Source organism: Kwoniella dendrophila, chromosome 2 (assembly GCF_036810415.1).
Source record: "Kwoniella dendrophila CBS 6074 chromosome 2, complete sequence".
In the NCBI taxonomy this organism is placed as follows: Eukaryota; Fungi; Basidiomycota; class Tremellomycetes; order Tremellales; family Cryptococcaceae; genus Kwoniella; species Kwoniella dendrophila.
This window is the reverse complement of record NC_089477.1, coordinates 567,733-588,308: the sequence shown is the minus strand read 5'-3', so window position 1 is coordinate 588,308 and position 20,576 is coordinate 567,733. Positions and strand designations below refer to the sequence as shown.

Below are 20,576 nucleotides of genomic sequence, written 5' to 3'. Positions count from 1 at the left end.
ATATTGCCTTCAGGTTATTCAAATCTGAGCAGTTGAAGCAGCTCTTTTTCCCCCAGATTTTGGCGTATTTATCTTTCTTCATTCTTCAAAGCTCATCCCAGCCTTTTCCGTAATCAAAGGGCCCGACTAAAAAAACATCAAGATCAACTTTCAAACTTACATCGCTGGTTTTTCTGCATATCAAATTTGTATTTGGCGTCACTTGAGGAGCATTCCAATACGTATTGGCGAGGTTGACGAAAGTTCGAAACATCCTCTTCAATACTGATCAGTTAGAAAAGTGAAGCTTGGTTTGCGACTGGTGTGACAGGTCGACTGTAGTTGTTCTAGCACCACTTGTCACATAAGGTTTTCTATCAAGATGAGTCATATACCTCCTCCACCCCCATTCCTTCCTGCTCCACCAACATTCAACGCATTCACCGATGCACCTAATCAAGCACAAGGTTCGAATTCTGGTGGAGGTTACGATCCCTCACATGCAGGAGGGGCCGTATTGAATCAAGGTGGATTTTCAAGAGATATGTACAATGACCGAAATAAACGAGGAGGTGGAAGAGGAGGAGGAGGTGGTGGTGGAAGAGGCGGAAGAGGTAGAGATAGAGATAGACGTGGTGGAGGAGGTGATAGGGAACGAAGTCCTGGTGAGTATCGCATTTCTTTTGATGGTATTATCTTCATCACGCCTTGTGAGACAATTTAGTTTTCATAAAAAGTGTCTTCATCTCATGAGTGTCCTGTGATTGTCCTGAGACGAAAAGACCCAATTGGCTTGCTATTTTTCTCTTGTCACGCTGTGATTTCACCTTTTGTTCTCGTTCTCTTTGGTCTTTCAACCCTTTTTGATCTATTTTAGAGTTCGGAACATGGTTCGATAAGTAATGAGATTATGAAAGTGAGAAATCGAGTGACAGTCTTTGAGCTATGAAGAACGGCCTGAGTTGAGCGTTGTCTCCTTGAGTGCCTTGTATGATGAGCCAGGGAAATAAGATGTAAGAAATGAGAAATGACAACGATCAGGATTCATGTGTGAGATTGAATTTAAAGCCTGAAGCAGGAGCAGGACAATTTCTGGGGCAACAACCTTCTTTTTCTTTTTTCTTAACGTGATCCGTTTTTATCCTTTTCATCCTACCCGAATACTTTCTGCTTGTCATTATTAGCAAAGGTTATATATTCCTTACAAAAATGCCATTCTCCACTTGATTGGCTGAATGACATCAACTTCCGCAAAGACCGCTCGTCCCCTCTCGCCCTCCCCCCCTCGCCCTCCTCCTCTCATCGCCTGGCATTGAGCTAAGCCAGAGTTCAAATTCGCTTATCTTACCTAACTTTTTAGATCGAGGTAGAGGTCCGAGAAGACAAGAAACACGTTCTGTCGAAGAACGAATTGAAGCTGAAAGAATATGTAGAACATTATTTGTTCGTAATGTGTCGGTACGTCTCTAGTTTATTTAGCTTTAACAGCCACTAAACTTGGTAATCTTTAAATCACAAGACACAAGATTAATATGATGTTGTTTTCCACATTAGTACGAGGCAGATTCAGCTGCACTTCAAACATCCTTTTCAACTTATGGTGAGGTGAAAACATGGTATGATAGGATCAAAGAAAGAGGTATCATCTTCGTCACTTATGTGAGTAATCTACCTGATTATGGTTATCAGCTTTCATCCTTGAGGGAATAACCTGATAATTTGGTTTGCTATTTAGTTTGATCTTCGATCTGCTCAAAAAGCAAGAGATGGTATGCACGGCTTGAAAGCTGGCGATCGATCTGTGAGTATCCGCCTCAAAGCAATGACCACAAGAGGAATTTACCTCGAAGTTACTAATAGCATGTTTACTACAGATCGATGTGCATTATAGTTTACCTAGAGACAAAGACTTGATCGGTGATTGTGACAGAGAAAAGAACCAAGTAAGCCAACCTTACCTACTCCAGGTAACGCCTAACAGAGATAAGTGATATATTGACGATATATTTCGCCCTTTTTACAGGGATCTATACTCATCTTTGTTCATCCTCCTCGAGTCGTAAATGAATTTGAATTAGGAAGAATGTGTGAACAATTCGGTGATGTGAAGTCAATAAAACCAGGAAGAGAACCAGCGTGAGTTAGCTTTACCCTATGAACCCATTCAACCTACTTTGGTCATTAATTTCCTATGCTCTGCCAGAGAAAAAATCGTAGAGTATTTTGATTCAAGAGGATGCGCATTGTTTTTCGATAGAATGAATAGTCAACCTTTCCAAGGTGGGACACTAGACTTGAGATTTATTTGGGACGAGAAAGAAGATGCCTTACCTCCTCCTCCGTAGGTTCAGTATCTGTTAAAGATAAAAGAGATTATTTAGCTCACACATCTCCAAAAATAGGTTACTGGAAAGAGCCCGAATTCAAGGACATAGAGGTGGTGATGGACCTGGTTACGGTGAAGTAAGAGGAGGCAGACCCCCACCACCCATGCAACCTCCTCCTGTCGGTGGTGCACCAGGACCTGGTTATGGCGGTCCAAGAGATCCCAGAGCCAGATCACCGGTGAGAGGTGATAGACGAGGTAAGCTACTCCCTGCCTCATACCATGTGCGCCATTAGCTGACAGCTTTTAGGTTCATACGGATCTAATCCGCCTGGTCCAGGTAGATATGGTGATATGCCACCGGTAGTACCTGTAAGTGATACGCTGGTCATTCATTTTGGCAGCACGTTGCTGACAGTCATGAGTACGATTGATAGCCTGGGGAAGATAGATTGGAGCAAGCTCGGAAAGTTCAACAGGTGCGTCTTTCGGTCGCGATCATCTTAATCCAGGATTATCTACTAACGAGAGCCATATTTGATTTGTTAGCTGCTGGCAAATTTGGGTGGTCCAGCCTCAGGTAATCCTCCTCCTAGCGGTAACATGCCCCCTCCTTCTCGACCTATGCCACCTCCAACGCTGAATGGCCCACCACCTCCAATGAATAATTACCCTCCGCGAGATGGAGGATACGGATCTGGTCCACCACCTCCTCCTGGCGGTATGGGAGGTAGTTTTAGACCACCTCCATCTCAAGGAAATTTCCCGCCATATCCACCGTCAAATGCTGGTCCACCACCTCCTGGTGCACAAGGGTATAACGCAAGACCACCCCCTCCAGCAAATGCATATCCGCCACCAAATAACAATTATAGTAATGCACTTCCACCACCTAATCAAAGTCCTTATAGTGGTCCGCCCCCAACGTCAAATGCATATAACGCCCCTCCTCCTGTCCAAAGCCCATACAATCCTTCCACACCGGCACCGGGACAATCACAAGCCTATCCACCTTATCCTCCTCCTTCTGGCCGAGGTCCCCCAGTTCCAGGTCCCGGGCCGGGTGCTTATCCTCCTCCACCTTCAGCTCAAGGATATGGACAGAATCAAGGTGGTTATGGATATCCTCCCTCTAGACCACCTCCACCACCTGCAAATCAGAATATGCAAACACCTAATATCAACCAAAATCAAAATAATGGACCAAACAGAGGAGGAGGTCCAGCGAAAGATGTCGGTAGTTTGTTAGCTATGCTAGTAGGTCAAAAGATTCAGAATACATGGCCAAGAAGCTGATCCTGTTATCCCTTCTCTCGCAGAGTAATCGATAAGAATGACAAGCACAAAGATGGATTTCATTAGCTGAAACCAGTAGTAACCATAACTCAATTTATAGGAGAATAGATATCTATAAAATCCATATAACATGCATCATTGTTTACATCTCTATCTATTAGTACTGTTCAAGTACCGTTCATTCATGTCAACACGATGCGCAGAAAATGGCCTTTCTCTGCTGTGTACTCGGACTATTAGAATCTTAAGCAAGGGAGTTTCGTATGATACCACATGGCCACCGCGCGGTCACAGTACGCGGTAGGAGGTCAAGTTAAGCTGTGCAGCGTTGATTGAATATGAAAATCACAGCAATGAAACAACCTCTTTTCTCCTCTTTTAGCTGGTCATATCATACTTTGAACACAATGGAGAGAGGATCAAGAATAGTTTGAACAAGATAACTCAGAAGATATCACAATTACTTTCTCCTAAATATACAGAATTTGTTTGCATAGACCTAGAACTTCATTAAAATCGACTACAAAACACTTGTAGTAATTACACGCGACAAAACAGTACCAATACAAATCAATCGACTAGCAAAAATAACCAACCGTATCCGAATAGTTAAAAGATCAAATATATCAGAATTTATACCAAAGATTGTTGATCGTAGATAAGGATCAATAAATTGATATCTACCCATCATGGCTAAAATGAAAGATGTTGGAAAAGGTTTAATAGATCCTAGATATTGTTGTTGTGGTTAGTAATGTTTGTGATCTTATTCGGTATCCGAAATACACAATAATGGGAAATGGGCTAATGGAGTATGTGCATTTTTTGTTCTTTTTGTTAATAGCTGTACCATTGGTCAATGCTGGTATATACATAATATTATCTGAACAAGCTGTAAGTATAGTAATAGGGTATTATCGCTAGTTATACCAACTCATCAACAATAGATGAAATGGTTCAACTAATATACAACCTATTGATTACAGATTATTGGCCTGGCTATCGGGATTCTAGTTTTCGCTACGCCTGACGGTAAGTTCTCCATAGACCTCCAGTATCTAGTAGAATTAAGCGCAATTATTTACTGATGATCGAACAATACATAGTCGTTGGTGCATCATTCCCAGATATAGGAGGAATAGTATTTGCTATTATCTGTTTTGTTATTGCTGCTGCTCAACCTATAGGATTTATTGGTGTTCTGAGAGTGAGTATCGATAGATCGTTCTGTAAGCGGATCAGCGAACATTTGATCTGAAGTTGAAACAAGGATCAATCACTGACATATCATTGTGTATATATATCTGTAGGAAAAAACATCGACCTTCAAGGTTTATTCCCTAATAAATGCGTTAGCTATATTAGCTGGTTTCATCTGCTCTGCAGCATTGATAATAACCAGTGCCTTACAGCATAATAAGGCTGTAACTTCATGTGAGGTGAGTATCGAGATATATATATGATCCAAAATCAACCCAGTGGAAATTCTGCTATTACTGTATAACTGATTGCGTTTATTACAGGCCAAATTCTTCTCAGACTCGAGCTCCTCAACATCAACAGCAAATCAGACGCTTGCTGCAGAAGGAGAAGCTTTATGTAGTGCTTTTGCTTGGGCAGATGTGGGTATTATGGGAGCTTTATGGTTGATTCTTTTGGTAGTTCAAGGGTATTTTATCTAGTGAGTATTGGGGTCTGGATTACCATGTCTAAACCATAAAGATATATACTCCATGTATAAGTTTGGGGAATGCGTATTGACATAATGCCTATTTAGCCTCACAAGAGTATATTCAACTTCCCAAGTGAAAGATCATAAATTGTACCACTCTGTATATTCCGAAAACCCAGAAGCTTTCACGATGTCGATTCTTAGATCTACCAGATACAATCCGGGATCAGTATACAACAACATGCCACCATCGGCTGGACCCAACGCTGATGCATGGGATTCAAGGCTTTCGATGGACTCTTTGCGAGATGAACAAGCTGGAGCAGCTGGACAAGGTGCAGGTGGGTATGGAGGATATACCCAAGGAGGTCAAAAAGACTTCCCAAATTCGTCTGTCAGACCAGTTAGTGAAGGTGGCAGATATGATGATGCTTATGGAAATGAGCAAGAATATCAACAACATCATCAACATCATGGAGGATTTGATAATCAATATGATAATGGATATGATAATCAGTATGAACAAGGCAACCAAAATCAATATCCATTCTCTGCACCTGGTGGTGGATATATAAATCATCCTGCTGAAGCAATACATAATAGAGAAGGTATAACACCAGAGATGAATCAATATAATGAAGGTCAAGGTATAGGATATTCAAATGATAATTATGGTACTAGTAGCGGCGGTGGGCTAAGAAGACCGGAGGAAATACAATCACACCCAGGTGGGCGATAAAATCTCAGAACAATGGTAATAGCAAAGGAGAATAATTGTTGATTCAGTCTTATGCTTTTGATTACTATAGCTGAAGGTATGTTTGGAAGGAAAAGTCCAAGGTATTAGGTTAATCAACGAAGATTGCGCGAGGAGGTAGAAACAAGGTCATAAGTTGCCCAAATATCAGGAATCACGAGCACCTTGATAATGGGCTCAAAAAACGGACATTTTCTCTCTTTTTTCGATATGTTTTTAACGATTTTATGATCTACGCTCAAATGTTTTCATGTATGATATAACATCAGTCGAAATTAAAGCATTGTAATCTCTTATGTCAAGACTTGATCTTAAGGTTGATGCAGAACTCCTGGTCATTGATCATACAACTTGAAATGGATGATGACGCCTAACACAATTTACAATTTGCCACCTGATAGCCTATAAACCTCCACATCTAATCTCCATCTCACCCACTACTACTGATCGACTAAAAGTTTTTTTGTTTGTTCTTCGCATCTAAGCTGCATCTCGATAGTATCAGGTCTCCTGCAGATTCACCTTTGAAGCTCACAGCTGGCAACGAAAAGAAACGAGAGGGAAAGAAAGTAGAAAGAAGAAGAGAAAGTACCGATCAATTGTACACAAGCTTGAAACCGATAATTGGTATCGGAACGGAAATCATCTCCAAGATGGGTGTAAAAGGATTAGAAACATTTGTTCGAGATAATAGGACGTCTTTAACCAAAAGCATAAGTCTACCGTCTCTTGGTGAGATACCTGCAACTACTACAACTGATAGCAATGGAGAAGAGAAGCGAACACCAATTATCGTGGATGCTTGGGGGTATGTCTATTCTCTGTATTTAACTACCAACAAAGGATATAACAGGCTAACATTGCTTGGTTATATCAACCACTTAGTATAATATTCAAACTATATTTGGATACATTACCTTGGACATCAGGTGGAGAATATCTTAGATACTATAAATTAGTGAAGAAATTGGTTAATGCTTGGAGAAAAGTTGGATTAGAGCCTACTTTTGTATTTGATGGTATGTTCCGAATTTCAATCTCATCTCTGCTTAGGCTTTAGAACCAGAATCAGGATGAAAATCGTTTGTTGAGCTATAATCCTGATGCTTGTCATGACCCATTCTTATAGGCGCCGCACCACCCGAAAAACATAATACGATCTTATCAAGAGCAACAGAAAAACTTTTATCTTGTCAATTATTCTATACAACATCTATACAATCAAGATCATCACCATCATTTTCAAAAGGTGGAAAAGTTGTTTTACCTTTTTTCGCTTCACAAACTTTTATTTTTGCATTAAATAGATTAAATGTTCAAACTCATTTCGTACCTGCAGGTGAAGCTGATGGGATTTGTGTATCAATGGCTGAAAATCTAGGAGGTTACATCTTTGGTAGAGATTCAGATTTTATCATACTTATAGGAAACCAATCATTGAGATCCATCAAAGGTTATGTCCCAATTGATATGTTATATTGGATTGAAGGTCAAACACCAACAGCAAAATCACAATTACAACCACAACAACAACAACAAAATTTCAATGCATATATACCACCAAGTAAGAGAAACAATGTGGAATCGTCTTTTCAACCTGTTCACAATAATAGAAGAAACAACAATAACAATTCGAATTATCAATCTTCAATGATACCTTCGAGTCAACTTATCAATCCAACATTAGTTGTTACTTATGTACCGCCCCAAGCCTTAAGGCATAGATTGAGATTACCTGCAACACATTTACCTTTATTTGCTAGTTTATGCGGAACAGATTATACACCAACAACATTAACTCAAAGATTTTATGAACCAAATTTATCGATGTGCCAAAAAATTGAAAAAGCTGCTAGAATTTTAAGAGAACAATTATATGCACCTCAGCCGTTTCATAATTACAGTAATTCACGTATAAGTAGGAATGGAAGTAGCAGTGATGTAACAAGCTCAAATCCAGGTGATCAAGTTGTAGATCTAGTTAAAAAAGTAGTGAAAAAGATGTGTATCTATCCATTTGATACAGAACAAGATCTAGATGAAACAGTAGATATCATTATAGAATCTGCTTTACAGTATTCATTACCACCTATCGGTATATGTTGTAATATATATCCGTTCTGTGGTGAGCTGGATTTATCACTAGGTTGTCAAACTCCTGTTTCCTTAGGTGAAGGATATCCAACGAAATCTACAAAAGATATTCAGATATCAGGTAAAGAAGCATATTCAAGAGCACAAAGATCAGGTTTAGTAGGTACTATAGTGCATGGTTGGTTATATCCTGATAGGATGTATCAATGGCAAGTTCTAGAAGATATCTCTGGTCCTTGTTTGAAAGCCTCTGAAGGTGTTAAAGATATTAGAAGAAAAGCTTGGTCTATAGCCGACGAAGGTTTAGGTGGATTGAGGTGGATTAGGAATGAAGTTGTTCCTGAAGAGGAAATTGAGATTGAGATAGATAAAAAGGTTGACGCTACAGACGATCAATCCATGGAAACAGTCGAAAATGATAAAGAACTTAGAAATCTCTTAGGTGTTCCTAACAGTGAACATTGCTCGGAAGCTGGAGATTTTGAAGGGTTGCAAAGTGAAGCAACCACCTTGGTTGATCAAGATTTCAACCCACCATCCACTGCAAAAATACGTACTCGTCCAATAAGAGAAATGACTGAATATCTTAGACAAGGCTCGACAGCTAAGATAATGGCTTCACCACTTCCATTATCGCCTTTTACACCTCTCGAAGCTGGGGAACAACCGATATGTTTACGTCCAATAGAAGAGCGGCTACAGATATATCTTCAAACCCTTCACTCCAACACCCCAGCTATCAGAGCTTTACCTATCTCACTGCAACCATTGGTATCTTTACTTCGATTTTGTGCTCTTGATTCAGCAAGAAAAGCATCAAATCATAAAAATGATCACAGCAAATGGAGACGAGATGAGATTAGCTCTGTCCTTCGTGCTTGTATAGCCACATATACATCATGGAAACGGGAATTGAAATCGGAAAATTCAGCTTCAAGCAAAACTAAGCAAACGAGGGATGATCTCGGAGTACCTGGTGGAAGGATGTTTCCTTTATTGGAAACTAGAAACTCTAGTTTAATAGCTCAAATTGGAAGTGTTTGGTCCGATGCGCATGTTTTAGCTCAAGCTTTATTACTATTACCTGAAGATACTATCCCCGCACTTGATGATGAACCAACACTCGAAACGGAAAACGGTGATGAAGAATTAGGTGTAACACATATAATACCATTTATATTTATAAGTGGAATCACGCTTCACTCAATATTATCAAACAATGAATCATACTTACAAGGAGGAGGATGGAAGTGGTCAAAAGAGGAAGAAGATTTATATGAATCATGTTGGAACGCTTTGATTGATGATCTAAATCAAGATGTTATAGTGGGTTTATCATCCCACACGAAACTCAAAGTAAACAAGCTAAATCCCTTGAGTAATGAAGATTTTGTAAAAGGTGAAAATGGCAAAGACATAGATGTGGTTGATGAATCTGTAGGATCAGATTATATAGAAACCAAGAAAAACAAGAAGAAGAAAAGAAGAAAGTCTTCAGGGAGTGGGAGTACTTCTAAAGGTAAAGCTGGAGGAGCAGGAAGTAGGTTTGATGTTTTAGAAGGTTTGATGGATTAAACGATCTTTGTAGTATGGTATATATAGGTTTTTTAAAGCAGTTGAATTTACATATTACCAAAAACGTTATTTACTTGGTGATCCTTATCAACATTTTCTTACATTTTCTCATTCAATATAATTCGTAAAATGCCTTATAATAAATATATATCGTCCTTCCATCTGTCCCTTTACTTTCGTAATGATGGAGATGTCAAAGAACTGCTTATACTTGTATTCAAAGTATCATTCTCAATGCTACGACACACCACTGACTTTTTCTATATACAAAACCTTTTTATCAAGTAGCTATCTAGCCGACTGCTAGTAAAATCAAGGACAGAAATACGAAACCTTAACAATAAAATCGTTACATCTTGCATGACTAATATTGGGTATATATATTTGAGTTTACTTTTACTACGTTTGCTCTAGGTTAGACCTTTGCTGGCTAACTTCGGTCTTATCGTTCTTCATCTAATACTTCTACTTTTTGTTCTCCAGGATTGTCTGGTCACTATACAAATATGTCACAAGGTGGGTCGAGGGTCGCTTTGGGTTATAAGTAGGATTGCTTTTATGCACTAAGTGATCTACCCATAAATCTATATGAAAGTTTCATAATCATTAGTCGATATTTCCCCAACTTGCGCATAAAACAATAGTACTAGATATTTTAACTTACCTTCTCTTTTGGAATGACATCCACCATTTACTTGGTTTAGTTGATCTTGAACCTGTTTGACCTGTAGGTTGACCATCTTGACCTACAACTTGTTCATAAGGATATAATCTATCTACTAGTCTAATAGCTAATTCTGATCGTGTTTGAGTGAGGTATGATCGAAGGGCGTCTATATAAACGATACAGTAAAGAAAAAAGATCATTAGTACCTTAAACATATTTACACATTGCGGTTTGAGGTGGAACCGTCCTCAACTTTCAAGCGAGTAATTTACTTACCAGCATCAATTCTAGAAGCAGGAGGACGATATAAAGAATTTAATGGGAAACCTGCATCACCAGGTAAAGCAAAAGTATCAACAGCTTGAGTTTGTAAAATTTTTGATGCTTCTTGATATCCAGGTGAAGGTTTACCTGGTGTAGGTGATAATTTTGTTAAACATTCTGAAATGAATAAGATTAAATAAATCATTAATCTATCTGCTGGACCTATTGACGATAAGTTGATATTAGTAAATGACTCTAGAATACACAACGAATATGATCTGATAGCATGCTAAATTTCCTCTTTGTCATGTATGTCCTAAGTGTGATTGACTGGTAAAAAGGACTAACTCACCTTTGATCTCGAAATTACGGAAAAGACAATTTGCTCTAAATCTGTTATCACGTACACGTAGTTAGTCTCAGCTACCGAGAAGAGGCCTTTCAAAAGTTAGCTGATCAACTTACAGATCAAGTGATTCTTCGATTATATCAGGTTGACTTGGATCAGCTAAAGATGAATTTAAGCGTTAATTAGCTTGTAATTCGAAATTGATCAAGTCATACCAAGATATATTTGACAACGATGTGATATCCCACATATAAGGTGACGATTTCTGGTCGAGCAGGGAAAGGTTCAACTTACCAGCCAAAGGAGCAGGACCTCTTATCTTTGTATTTATAGGCAATAAAGCCATATTACCGACTTGTCTTGCAGAGGTATCATCGTTGAATACGGAATGGTAGGCCTAAAACAGTAATTCCAATGAAATGAGCTCAACTTATAGGTGAAAGTGTATTTTAGAATGTGAGCTTACGGGCATTTTGATGATTGAGAGGGATAAGATTTATAAGAAACACTTGACCTGTGCTATACTGTTCTAGGTATATCTTCTATTGTAGAAGTTATCAAGATGCTCCTGTGCATCATCACTTGGATCATGACGCACCGCTCAGAGACAGCAACAACAGCAACAATGGATACCCTACATGATTACTTAAATCAGTGTACCATATAACAGTATCGTTGTGATGATGAAATGTTCAGTCGCGTCGATCATTTTCAGCGTCTTTCTGATATCACTATTCTTGTAATTTAGACTTATATTTGTTTCATATATATCATATCGCATGTTCATCTCAGCTACGCTAAGAGCAGCTACAGTCAAGATGTCTTCTTCCTTTTCAAACCAAAGTATAACAGCTATTGTAGCTGCAACAGAATCAATGGGTATAGGATTAAATGGTGGATTACCTTGGAAATTACCTGGAGAAATGAAATATTTCGCTAGGGGTATGTGATATATGATGATATCGATGAATTATTTCACTCATACATTTATATGTATGCTAATTACAGAATTGATTATACTTTGACACCCTAGAATAGTTACTACAGGTGAAAATCCTTCATCAAACCCAAATGAACAAAATGTAGTTATGATGGGACGTAAAACATGGGAATCTATACCTGAGAAATTTAGACCATTGAAGAATAGAAAGAACTTGGTCATATCTGGTAAAGGTATTGATGTGTGAGTATAGTCTAAAACCATGTCTCAGTTAAGATGCGCGATGGGAATATAGTTGCAGTAACACATATTATTGTATCTGATATCATAATTTTTAACATAATAGTGCCAATGCAACCAATACATCAACTTATAATTCAGTTCCATCCGCCTTAAACTCTTTATCCTCTTCATCGTCATCCGAATCAAGAGTATTTTTAATAGGTGGATCACAATTATACGAATCATCCTTAACATCAATTCCACCATTAGTTAATCGTGTATTATTAACTAGAATACTTAAACCTGAATTTGAATGTGATTCACATTTAGAAGATTTCACTTGTCATGAAGAAAATGGTAAAAAGATCTGGAAGAAATCTACACATGAAGAATTAGAAGATTGGTTAGGATTTCAAGTTAATGAAGAGAATGAAGAGAAAAATACTACTTATAAATATGAAATGTGGGTTTTGAATGATCAGTAATTTGTCATTATTTGTTTGTCCTTAAAATACCTCACAATGCACACTACCGTACAATAATCGAAAAGTTACGTAGTCATATCTGTGTTGTATCGAGCTGTATATGTATGCATATTTATGCTGAAGATAATTGTAGAAAAGGGGAAGAAGTCAAAACTATCAGATGCAAGGGTATAATAATGATCTTTAGGTATAATGCAGTTTTTTCGTCTTTTCTCTATCCATAACCTATACTGTATTTGCTTCGCTCATTGATGCAATTATCCAATGATTGTTCTAATTGTAAATCTAAAACAGAGCAATCGAAGTTATCTATCAGCTTCAACTCTTCTCGCTGAAACCCTCAACCGATAGTAATAGATAACACTCACATTCCAACTTAATCTCCACATCCAACCCCAATGATCATTTACAGGACCGTGAATACCTAATGCTAAATCTTTGAACCACCAGAAAGATAAGATGACTGAACCTGTCCAGACAGTAAACCAGATTATCTTTTTCAATTGTGTTCTTCTGGTTCCACTGAAAAACAAATGATCTAACACATGTCCTGCCATCAACACAGCGAAATATAATGTGGGTAAATAATGATGCAAATATGTAACTCTTCCCATAATTAAGAATGGGACTATAGTGTGAAAAAGCATACACAGTTAGCTTACTCGTGACGAAGGCATAATATGGTACGAAATCGTAAGGACCATAAAACCAAACTCACAGAAATGCAATGCCCAACCTCCAAACGATAATTTGAGCACATATAACCAATGATCAAATTCTTCAGCAGATTTCCAATCTTTATATTGTCTTTGTTGCCTTGCTAAATACCAAAATAGTAAACCTAAACCTAAACTCAAAGATATAGTTGAGAAATACCAGATAATTGGTGTACCTAATAAATAGAATTTGATTTGGTTATCACCCCAACCACACATTCTTAAACCTAATTTCAAGAATGGCCAATCGAATGGTTTTGAAGCTAAAATATCTTCTTTATCTGGATCAGGTACTAAAGCATTATTTGATGTCCACATTGCTACGTTCAAATGTACAAAATCTCTCCAAAATGGTGATTTATATAATTTGGCATTTCCAGGCGGCACTGATAAATTATAGATAATCAGTAAATGTGATATTGATCTTTATCGGCTGGATCACTCACATCTTTCGTTCCAATGACTTTCAACATTCCAGTAAGTGTGTTTATCTTTTTTATTATTTTCTTTCGTACAACTAACTTCAACTTGTTTGAAACCCCATTGAGGTAAAACTGAATTTGCTGCTCTCAAATAGCAATTTAATTGTTGATGTCTGAATCTCATTCTAGTTGTTAAAGCGTGAATTCTATTTTCTAACTTTGAGGAAGAAGCTGTATCATCTACAACTTCTACTACCCATAAATCATTTTCATCGCCGATAGTTTCATTTCCGTATCCAGCAACTTCATATGCTTCTTTAGTTACAGGTGCAACAACAGGATGTGAATGTAAATTTCTTCCAGTTGATGAGTGTATTAATCTAATTGTATCACCATCTTTCAAGTATCTAATTGGACCATCAATATCAACAGGATCTTCATTCCATGTAGGTGTAACAATCCAATTATTGTTATCATCTTTATAATGGTAACATGTTACTTGCTGCTGTTGTGATCCAACTGGATATGTTTGTACATGAGAATGTAATAATCCACCACCATATCCGTAATTCTTCAATGTCAGTTTAGATCCGAATGCGATTTCCAAAGGTGATTCAGCAAAGTCATTCCCTTTCAAATGAGATTGGAATAAACTTGACATTTGAGCGTCACCCGGACCTGATCGATTTAAAACCATAAAGTGGATCTTGAAGCATGAAGCGTAAACAATGAAAGGTAAAACCATCAAACAACTTATTCTTGCTACCCAATGCTGGATATAGGTTTTCTGTATGCGGTTTGTTAGCTGGAATCCAACTTACGTACTAACGATCGCTAAGAACTCACGATAGGCATAGATAAATCACCAAATTTATCCCACAAGTCTTCGATAGTATACAATCCAACAAGGGCAGTGATGAACATACCAACCCATTTGACACTACATACACACCCAATTGACCAGCCGGTGAATACCAACCAAACCCACCAATCATCTCCAAATGGACTATATACTAACAGGTCAGCTGGATCTTTGGGTTTCGAGGCTCACTTAGCCGACTCACTCATGGCGTTGATTATGGAATTTGGCCAAACCTAACGTTGTTGTGAAAGTGAAAAAGAGTAACATTGAATCTAATAAGATGAACCTTGAGATACAGAGCCATCCGATGTCTACCAAAATATATCAAGTCAATAAGCACATGCTCTTGAATTCAAATAATCCAATCAAGTCGTAAACTTACCGCATAAAACACAAATAGTTACCCAATGTCTAGTAAATCTTGACCAGCCCATTTCACCTGCAGTCCACCACGCTAATGGTACTAAAGCTACACCGAAACTAGCCAAAATGACTCGCATTGAGGTATAAGGAACGTCTGCAGGATATTCTACACCTGATTTAAATTCAAATCCACCTCCATAGCCTGACAACAAACCTGCTAAACCAACTAACATTTTACCTAATGGTGGATGAACGTCGAAATAGAAATCTCTATTGATATAATGTGTTCCAAATTTACCAAAATGTGCCTAATAAGAGAAAATGGTGTCATTAGTTTCTGAAATACATAGATTACCACAGACGGTATTGAAAGACTCTATTACTCACTTCGTCCCATACTACATAATTGGCAGCACCAATTCTCCAATATCTAGTTAACATACTTAATATAGTATATATAGCTGTCCAGATGATTTCCTCATGTTCGACCATAATACCTCTCTGAATGAGATTCTTGAGTCAGCTATGCTTTCGGTCACCTCTCCTGGCTGACAGAACTTACCCAACCACCTATCCTTTGCCTCGGTGGTAAACCTCTTTTACCACCTATACCTGGACCTGCACCGTGACCTTTCTCCCATTTACCTTGATCATCCAAATCTAATAAATTAGATTTCTCACCATTCACTTCTGCTAAAGAAACTTCTTTCTCGGAAGTAGGAAATCGACGTCGAGCTTCCATATCGTCGTGTGCTCTGGAATAGAAAGGTAAATCCCCCGTAGGTGAATTAGGTACAAGCAAAGATGAATCTGAATTATCTCTTTTAGATCCGTATAGCCTTGGATGTCTATTCGATTCCCAGGGTTTCGGATCACTTATATCGTATTTGTCTCCACTGTCACTACGGATATGACCGTTCAAATGCTGAGATGAAGAAGATGATGATGAAGAAGAAGAATTATGTAAATGTCGACGTAAAGTTGTTGAAGCGGATAAAGAATTAGAATTAGAGGATGTTGATGTTGTCGTCGAAGGTGAATAAGACCTCTTCATTAAGATGATCTCTTTGACAGTGTTTGTGCAAATCTATTGTAAGATATCAGAGGATCTGCTGATTAGGTGTTTATTTGGAGAATGTTGATGATTGATATTGTTTGTTCGGTAGCGAAATTAGGAATGATTGATTTGAGATATAGATTTTACCCATTTATAGATGATTGAGTATTTTGAAAACGATGGCATAAAGGAGAGATTCCCTCTATGTACCTTGTATACTGGATGTACTCCTTTGTATAAAGGCTTCAGACATAAGCCTTTGTAGGAAGGATATACAGATATACACCAAATATACATAACACATAGCAACAAAAGGTGTTTCCGCTGCGACCGTTGAAGCCCTCCACGTTCGCGTCACTACGGATAAGGGTGATCTGCGCCACGTGTAAAAGCGGAATCAGATCAACCCCAATACCATGCCACAAGCAATGATAACAAATTACCGAAGTGAAAACGAAACGCCGATATTATACCCTGTAATGCAAAAGCTGTAAGTAACTTTTTGAGGGAAATTTGGAATTCGACATTTTGCATTCTTGTATGGTGGTATCACCATAGTGCACTACTACTACAACCTACTGCTGTTTGCTGTTTGCTGTTGCTTGTCGTTTGCTCACTACTGTATTGGGTCTTTTGAGCATTTTTATCGTTTTCACTAAAATTGAAAATATCTTCTTCATCCTTCAAGTCTTCAACCAAAAAAATCGTTAGTCACTCTTCAACAATCGCAATTCACCAAAAGATATAAGAAGGACGTAGAACTGATTATTCTTGATATAGAAAATGGCCGCTAGACCCACCGTTACCGTTTGGTCCGCCTCAGGAGAGTCATCTGGCTCAGTCCCTCTCCCAGCTGTCTTCACTGCTCCTATCAGACTTGATGTTGTTCAACAAGTTCACAGTGAGTTATAGGTTCATTTATAGATGGGGCATAGCAGGTCGTTAGATTGGACATTGGGAAAGAACGGATTTTGGAAAATATAGTTTATAGATGGGTGGACTTGAAACTTCGATCAGTTGGTGTCAAGAAGGATTTATGAAAATTAGAAACCGTCAAACTACTATGCCCCATCTTGTGTGTACTTACATCGTTGAATGCTGATCTACTTTTCTCCCAGAATCAATCGCTAAGAACAGAAGACAAGCATACGCCGTCGCTGAAAACGCTGGTCACCAAACCTCAGCCGAATCATGGGGTACCGGTAGAGCTGTTGCTCGTATCCCAAGAGTAGGTGGTGGTGGTACTCAAAGATCAGGTCAAGCTGCTTTCGGTAACATGTGTAGAGGTGGTCGAATGTTTGCTCCAACCAAAACATGGAGAAAATGGCACGTCAAAGTTAACCAAAACCAAAGAAGATATGCTGTCGCATCAGCTTTAGCTGCTTCAGCTTTACCTTCATTAGTTTTAGCTAGAGGTCACAGAATTGAACAAATCCAAGAAGTTCCTTTAGTTGTTTCATCATCAATTGAATCTGTTTCGAAAACTAAAGAAGCTGTTGAATTATTAAAAGCTACTTCAGCTTATTCAGATATTACAAAAGTTTCAAACTCAAGAAAACTTAGAGCAGGTAAAGGTAAAATGAGAAACAGAAGATACAGACAAAGAAGAGGTCCTTTAGTTGTTTACGCTAAAGATGAAGGTCTTACAAGAGCTTTCAAAAACGTACCAGGTGTTGAAACTTGTCCAGTTGAATCTCTTAACCTTCTTCAATTAGCTCCAGGTGGTCACGTTGGTAGATTCATCATCTGGACCGAAGCTGCTATCTCAGCTCTTGATTCAGTTTACGAAAAGAAATCTGGTTTCAACTTACCAACCGCCAAAATCTCTTCATCTGATGTTACCAGACTCATCAACTCTGATGAAATTCAATCAGTTGTTAGACCAGCCGGTCCAGCCGTCCAAAAGAGTAAGTTAATTTTCATTTCTCCATACATCAGGGTGATGCTAATATATTGTTTTTATAGGACCTTTCACCCAAAAGAAAAACCCTCTCAGAAACAAGGCTATTCTTTTCAGACTCAACCCTTACGCCAAAACTCTCAGAAGACAAGAACTCCTCAGACAAGAGAAGAAAGGCAAAGGTTCAGTCAAGAAATCAGTTCCTGGTGTTGCTGGAAAAGAATTCCTTTCAATCTTACACTCTGCTTAAGCGGTTTGTTAAGTTGAATTTGTAGTTTTTATATTACATATTTATGCTTTATGGAGTTGTTAAACTTGATCGTTGAGCTTTTAAGAATGTCAGCACATGTGCATCATCTTGATGGATGAGCTGGCTACACTTGAGTTATTATACAGGACGATTTTAAGCATGAATGCATGATTCCTCTATAAAGTTGCGGGATGAGAAAGACCCATCATTTCAGGGTGTTGACTTTATATAATAGCAAATTCAGTTGCCACGAAAAGATACCGTAATTTTAGACTACAACTCGAAATGAACGAGTAATTTTGAAATTTCAGAAAAATCAAGTGAATATTCCATTCAAATTGACTCTTTTGTGCCATTGTATATTTCATCACATATCACTTATATACAATTGTTTAGTCACTTGTCCATCACAGAAACGAAGAGAAGAAGTTGAAAGATGTCAGGTAGATCTGGAACACCACCTAAGAGGAGAATATCAGAAGCTGCAGAAATGGCAAGTAATACAACGAGCAAATCATCAAAAATGTCAGCTTCTGCACCAATTTTTAATCCTTCAAAACCTTTATCTACTACCACCAAATCATTTCATGATATTTCAAAAACATTAACACCAAAAACCAAACCAGAGGAAAATAACCTTGATGGTGGTGGAGATGATTTAATGGGTAATGTACCTTTAGGTGAAACTTCAAATAGAATTACAAAACCTTTACCTTCATCATCACATATCAAAAAGGAAAGAGCAGATTTTGTTCCTAAACAAGCTACTATACCTAAAACACTTTCGGATAAGGAGAATACAAGAAGATTGATCGTTGTTCTTTCTCAGGTGAGCGAACATACTTTTTTTGTGGTTTACTACTTTGATCTTCAGCCGTATTACTCTGTTCAATTGCATCTCTCACTTGACCATTCTTACTGGTACATTTCCAAGTCTTGTGATCTCGTGTATCAGAACATTTCTACTTTGGTTACCCATCTGCCATGCACACGCCATTACTGCTTTACTGAGGCTGCGGATCAAATCCTATCCTTTTTGCATCTGTCATTGACGCCTGTCAAGCATTCCCCCGAAACACCACTATTATTCATCCATTCAATCAAGTAATACGTAACTAACGATCTTACAACTTTATTAGGCCTGTCTAGAAGCATATAGAGTATCATCAGGATCAGGTGGTAAAAACGCCTCAGGAAAAGAAGCAAAATATGCTTTACTAAATTGTGATGATCATCAAGGTATTTTAGCTAAAACTGGTAGAGATATAGCAGATGCTAGACCTGATATTACACATCAAGTGAGTTCCCGTTATTCATTAATTTCATATCAAGGGTTTTATATGATACCGTTCTCACTTATCACCATTGCTATAAATTGTCTGTATGTAACCTAAGCTCACATATTCATCCTCATCATATAGTGCCTTCTTACACTCCTCGATTCCCCTCTTAACAAAGCCGGCTTACTTCAAGTATATATCCATACAGCAAAAGGTGTATTAATAGAAGTAAATCCAAGTGTAAGAATACCGCGTACATTCAAAAGATTCTCAGGTTTAATGGGTGAGCATAATCTTACGTCGCATTGCTATCTGAAATTTTCCGACCTTGCACATCACGAATTGTACTGACATTTTCACTCTTTGTATAGTCCAATTATTACATAAATTGTCTATTAGAGGTGTAAATGGTAGTGAGAAATTATTGAGGGTGATCAAAGTAAGTAGTGTGGGGATTGATGGAAGTATGATACTGATTAATTAATTCACCTCCAGAACCCAATCACAGACCACTTACCTACTAACACCATCAAACTCAGTATGTCTCTAGCTTAACGTTCCGTGGCAGAAATGAAAACTGAATGTCCTTTTCCTCAATAGCTCTTTCCGCCGACGCACCTACAATCCGATTATCTCAATTCTTACCGAGTTTACCTGAAACTCATTCAGTATGTGTATTCGTTGGTGCAATGGCTAGAGGGTGAGTTTTCGATAACCTTGTTTTAGCTATTTACCGTTATACATAATATCCTCTTCAGTCTTGTACTGCACTTTTGGAGCTTGGCTAAAACAAAGGTTTGAATTTGCTCTAGTGCCGATAATTTCGCAGATCAGTTTGTAGATCAGAAAATCTCAATTAGTGATTACTCATTATCAGCTTCTGTCGCTTGTGGTAAATTCTGTTGTGCTATGGTAAGTGCACCAACTAGGAAATTTATCATTTTAAGCTGATCAGATGTACGATATCCAGGAGGAAATGTGGAATATTATCTAAGCTTTTTCGATTATAAATAAAAGGCCTCAACGCCTAATCAGGAAAATAGTTATAATGAGGGGAATCATGTGGAAGGATAGTCGTGGAGAATCCTACTTTACACACG

General features: G+C 38.1%; 8 protein-coding genes across 8 annotated transcripts; 6 read left to right on the top strand and 2 right to left on the bottom strand.

Annotated features, from left to right (window-relative positions):
* Window positions 1-361: 361 nt before the first annotated feature.
* On the top strand, window positions 362-3,601 carry L201_001641 (uncharacterized protein; the record flags this gene model as incomplete). The annotated part of the gene is made up of 11 exons (XM_066217428.1): window positions 362-644; window positions 1,340-1,437; window positions 1,534-1,638; window positions 1,715-1,780; window positions 1,854-1,922; window positions 2,003-2,115; window positions 2,183-2,320; window positions 2,382-2,563; window positions 2,616-2,677; window positions 2,743-2,784; window positions 2,855-3,601. The coding sequence occupies 11 exons, from the start codon at window positions 362-364 to the stop codon at window positions 3,599-3,601; spliced, it is 1,905 nt and encodes a 634-aa protein (XP_066073525.1).
* Window positions 3,602-4,290: 689 nt separating this feature from the next.
* On the top strand, window positions 4,291-6,012 carry L201_001640 (uncharacterized protein; the record flags this gene model as incomplete). The annotated part of the gene is made up of 7 exons (XM_066217427.1): window positions 4,291-4,348; window positions 4,446-4,495; window positions 4,588-4,633; window positions 4,708-4,808; window positions 4,912-5,040; window positions 5,125-5,282; window positions 5,379-6,012. The coding sequence occupies 7 exons, from the start codon at window positions 4,291-4,293 to the stop codon at window positions 6,010-6,012; spliced, it is 1,176 nt and encodes a 391-aa protein (XP_066073524.1).
* Window positions 6,013-6,683: 671 nt separating this feature from the next.
* Window positions 6,684-9,699, top strand: L201_001639 (uncharacterized protein; the record flags this gene model as incomplete). The annotated part of the gene is made up of 3 exons (XM_066217426.1): window positions 6,684-6,838; window positions 6,916-7,049; window positions 7,160-9,699. The coding sequence occupies 3 exons, from the start codon at window positions 6,684-6,686 to the stop codon at window positions 9,697-9,699; spliced, it is 2,829 nt and encodes a 942-aa protein (XP_066073523.1).
* A 556-nt stretch (window positions 9,700-10,255) lies between these two features.
* L201_001638 (uncharacterized protein) lies at window positions 10,256-11,451 on the bottom strand (the record flags this gene model as incomplete). Its single annotated transcript, XM_066217425.1, has 7 exons — window positions 10,256-10,283; window positions 10,364-10,532; window positions 10,643-10,852; window positions 10,983-11,023; window positions 11,096-11,138; window positions 11,274-11,376; window positions 11,446-11,451. The coding sequence occupies 7 exons, from the start codon at window positions 11,449-11,451 to the stop codon at window positions 10,256-10,258; spliced, it is 600 nt and encodes a 199-aa protein (XP_066073522.1).
* Window positions 11,452-11,797: 346 nt separating this feature from the next.
* L201_001637 (uncharacterized protein) lies at window positions 11,798-12,626 on the top strand (the record flags this gene model as incomplete). The annotated part of the gene is made up of 3 exons (XM_066217424.1): window positions 11,798-11,921; window positions 12,018-12,162; window positions 12,266-12,626. The coding sequence occupies 3 exons, from the start codon at window positions 11,798-11,800 to the stop codon at window positions 12,624-12,626; spliced, it is 630 nt and encodes a 209-aa protein (XP_066073521.1).
* A 305-nt stretch (window positions 12,627-12,931) lies between these two features.
* On the bottom strand, window positions 12,932-16,043 carry L201_001636 (uncharacterized protein; the record flags this gene model as incomplete). The annotated part of the gene is made up of 8 exons (XM_066217423.1): window positions 12,932-13,254; window positions 13,345-13,728; window positions 13,789-14,551; window positions 14,611-14,770; window positions 14,829-14,937; window positions 15,009-15,297; window positions 15,377-15,490; window positions 15,552-16,043. 8 exons carry the CDS (start codon window positions 16,041-16,043, stop codon window positions 12,932-12,934), a joined length of 2,634 nt encoding a protein of 877 aa, XP_066073520.1.
* Window positions 16,044-16,829: 786 nt separating this feature from the next.
* On the top strand, window positions 16,830-18,196 carry L201_001635 (uncharacterized protein; the record flags this gene model as incomplete). Its single annotated transcript, XM_066217422.1, has 3 exons — window positions 16,830-16,947; window positions 17,165-17,953; window positions 18,012-18,196. The coding sequence occupies 3 exons, from the start codon at window positions 16,830-16,832 to the stop codon at window positions 18,194-18,196; spliced, it is 1,092 nt and encodes a 363-aa protein (XP_066073519.1).
* Window positions 18,197-18,632: 436 nt separating this feature from the next.
* Window positions 18,633-20,470, top strand: L201_001634 (uncharacterized protein; the record flags this gene model as incomplete). Its single annotated transcript, XM_066217421.1, has 8 exons — window positions 18,633-19,025; window positions 19,336-19,494; window positions 19,618-19,759; window positions 19,848-19,915; window positions 19,972-20,014; window positions 20,077-20,176; window positions 20,289-20,388; window positions 20,447-20,470. 8 exons carry the CDS (start codon window positions 18,633-18,635, stop codon window positions 20,468-20,470), a joined length of 1,029 nt encoding a protein of 342 aa, XP_066073518.1.
* Window positions 20,471-20,576: the final 106 nt, after the last annotated feature.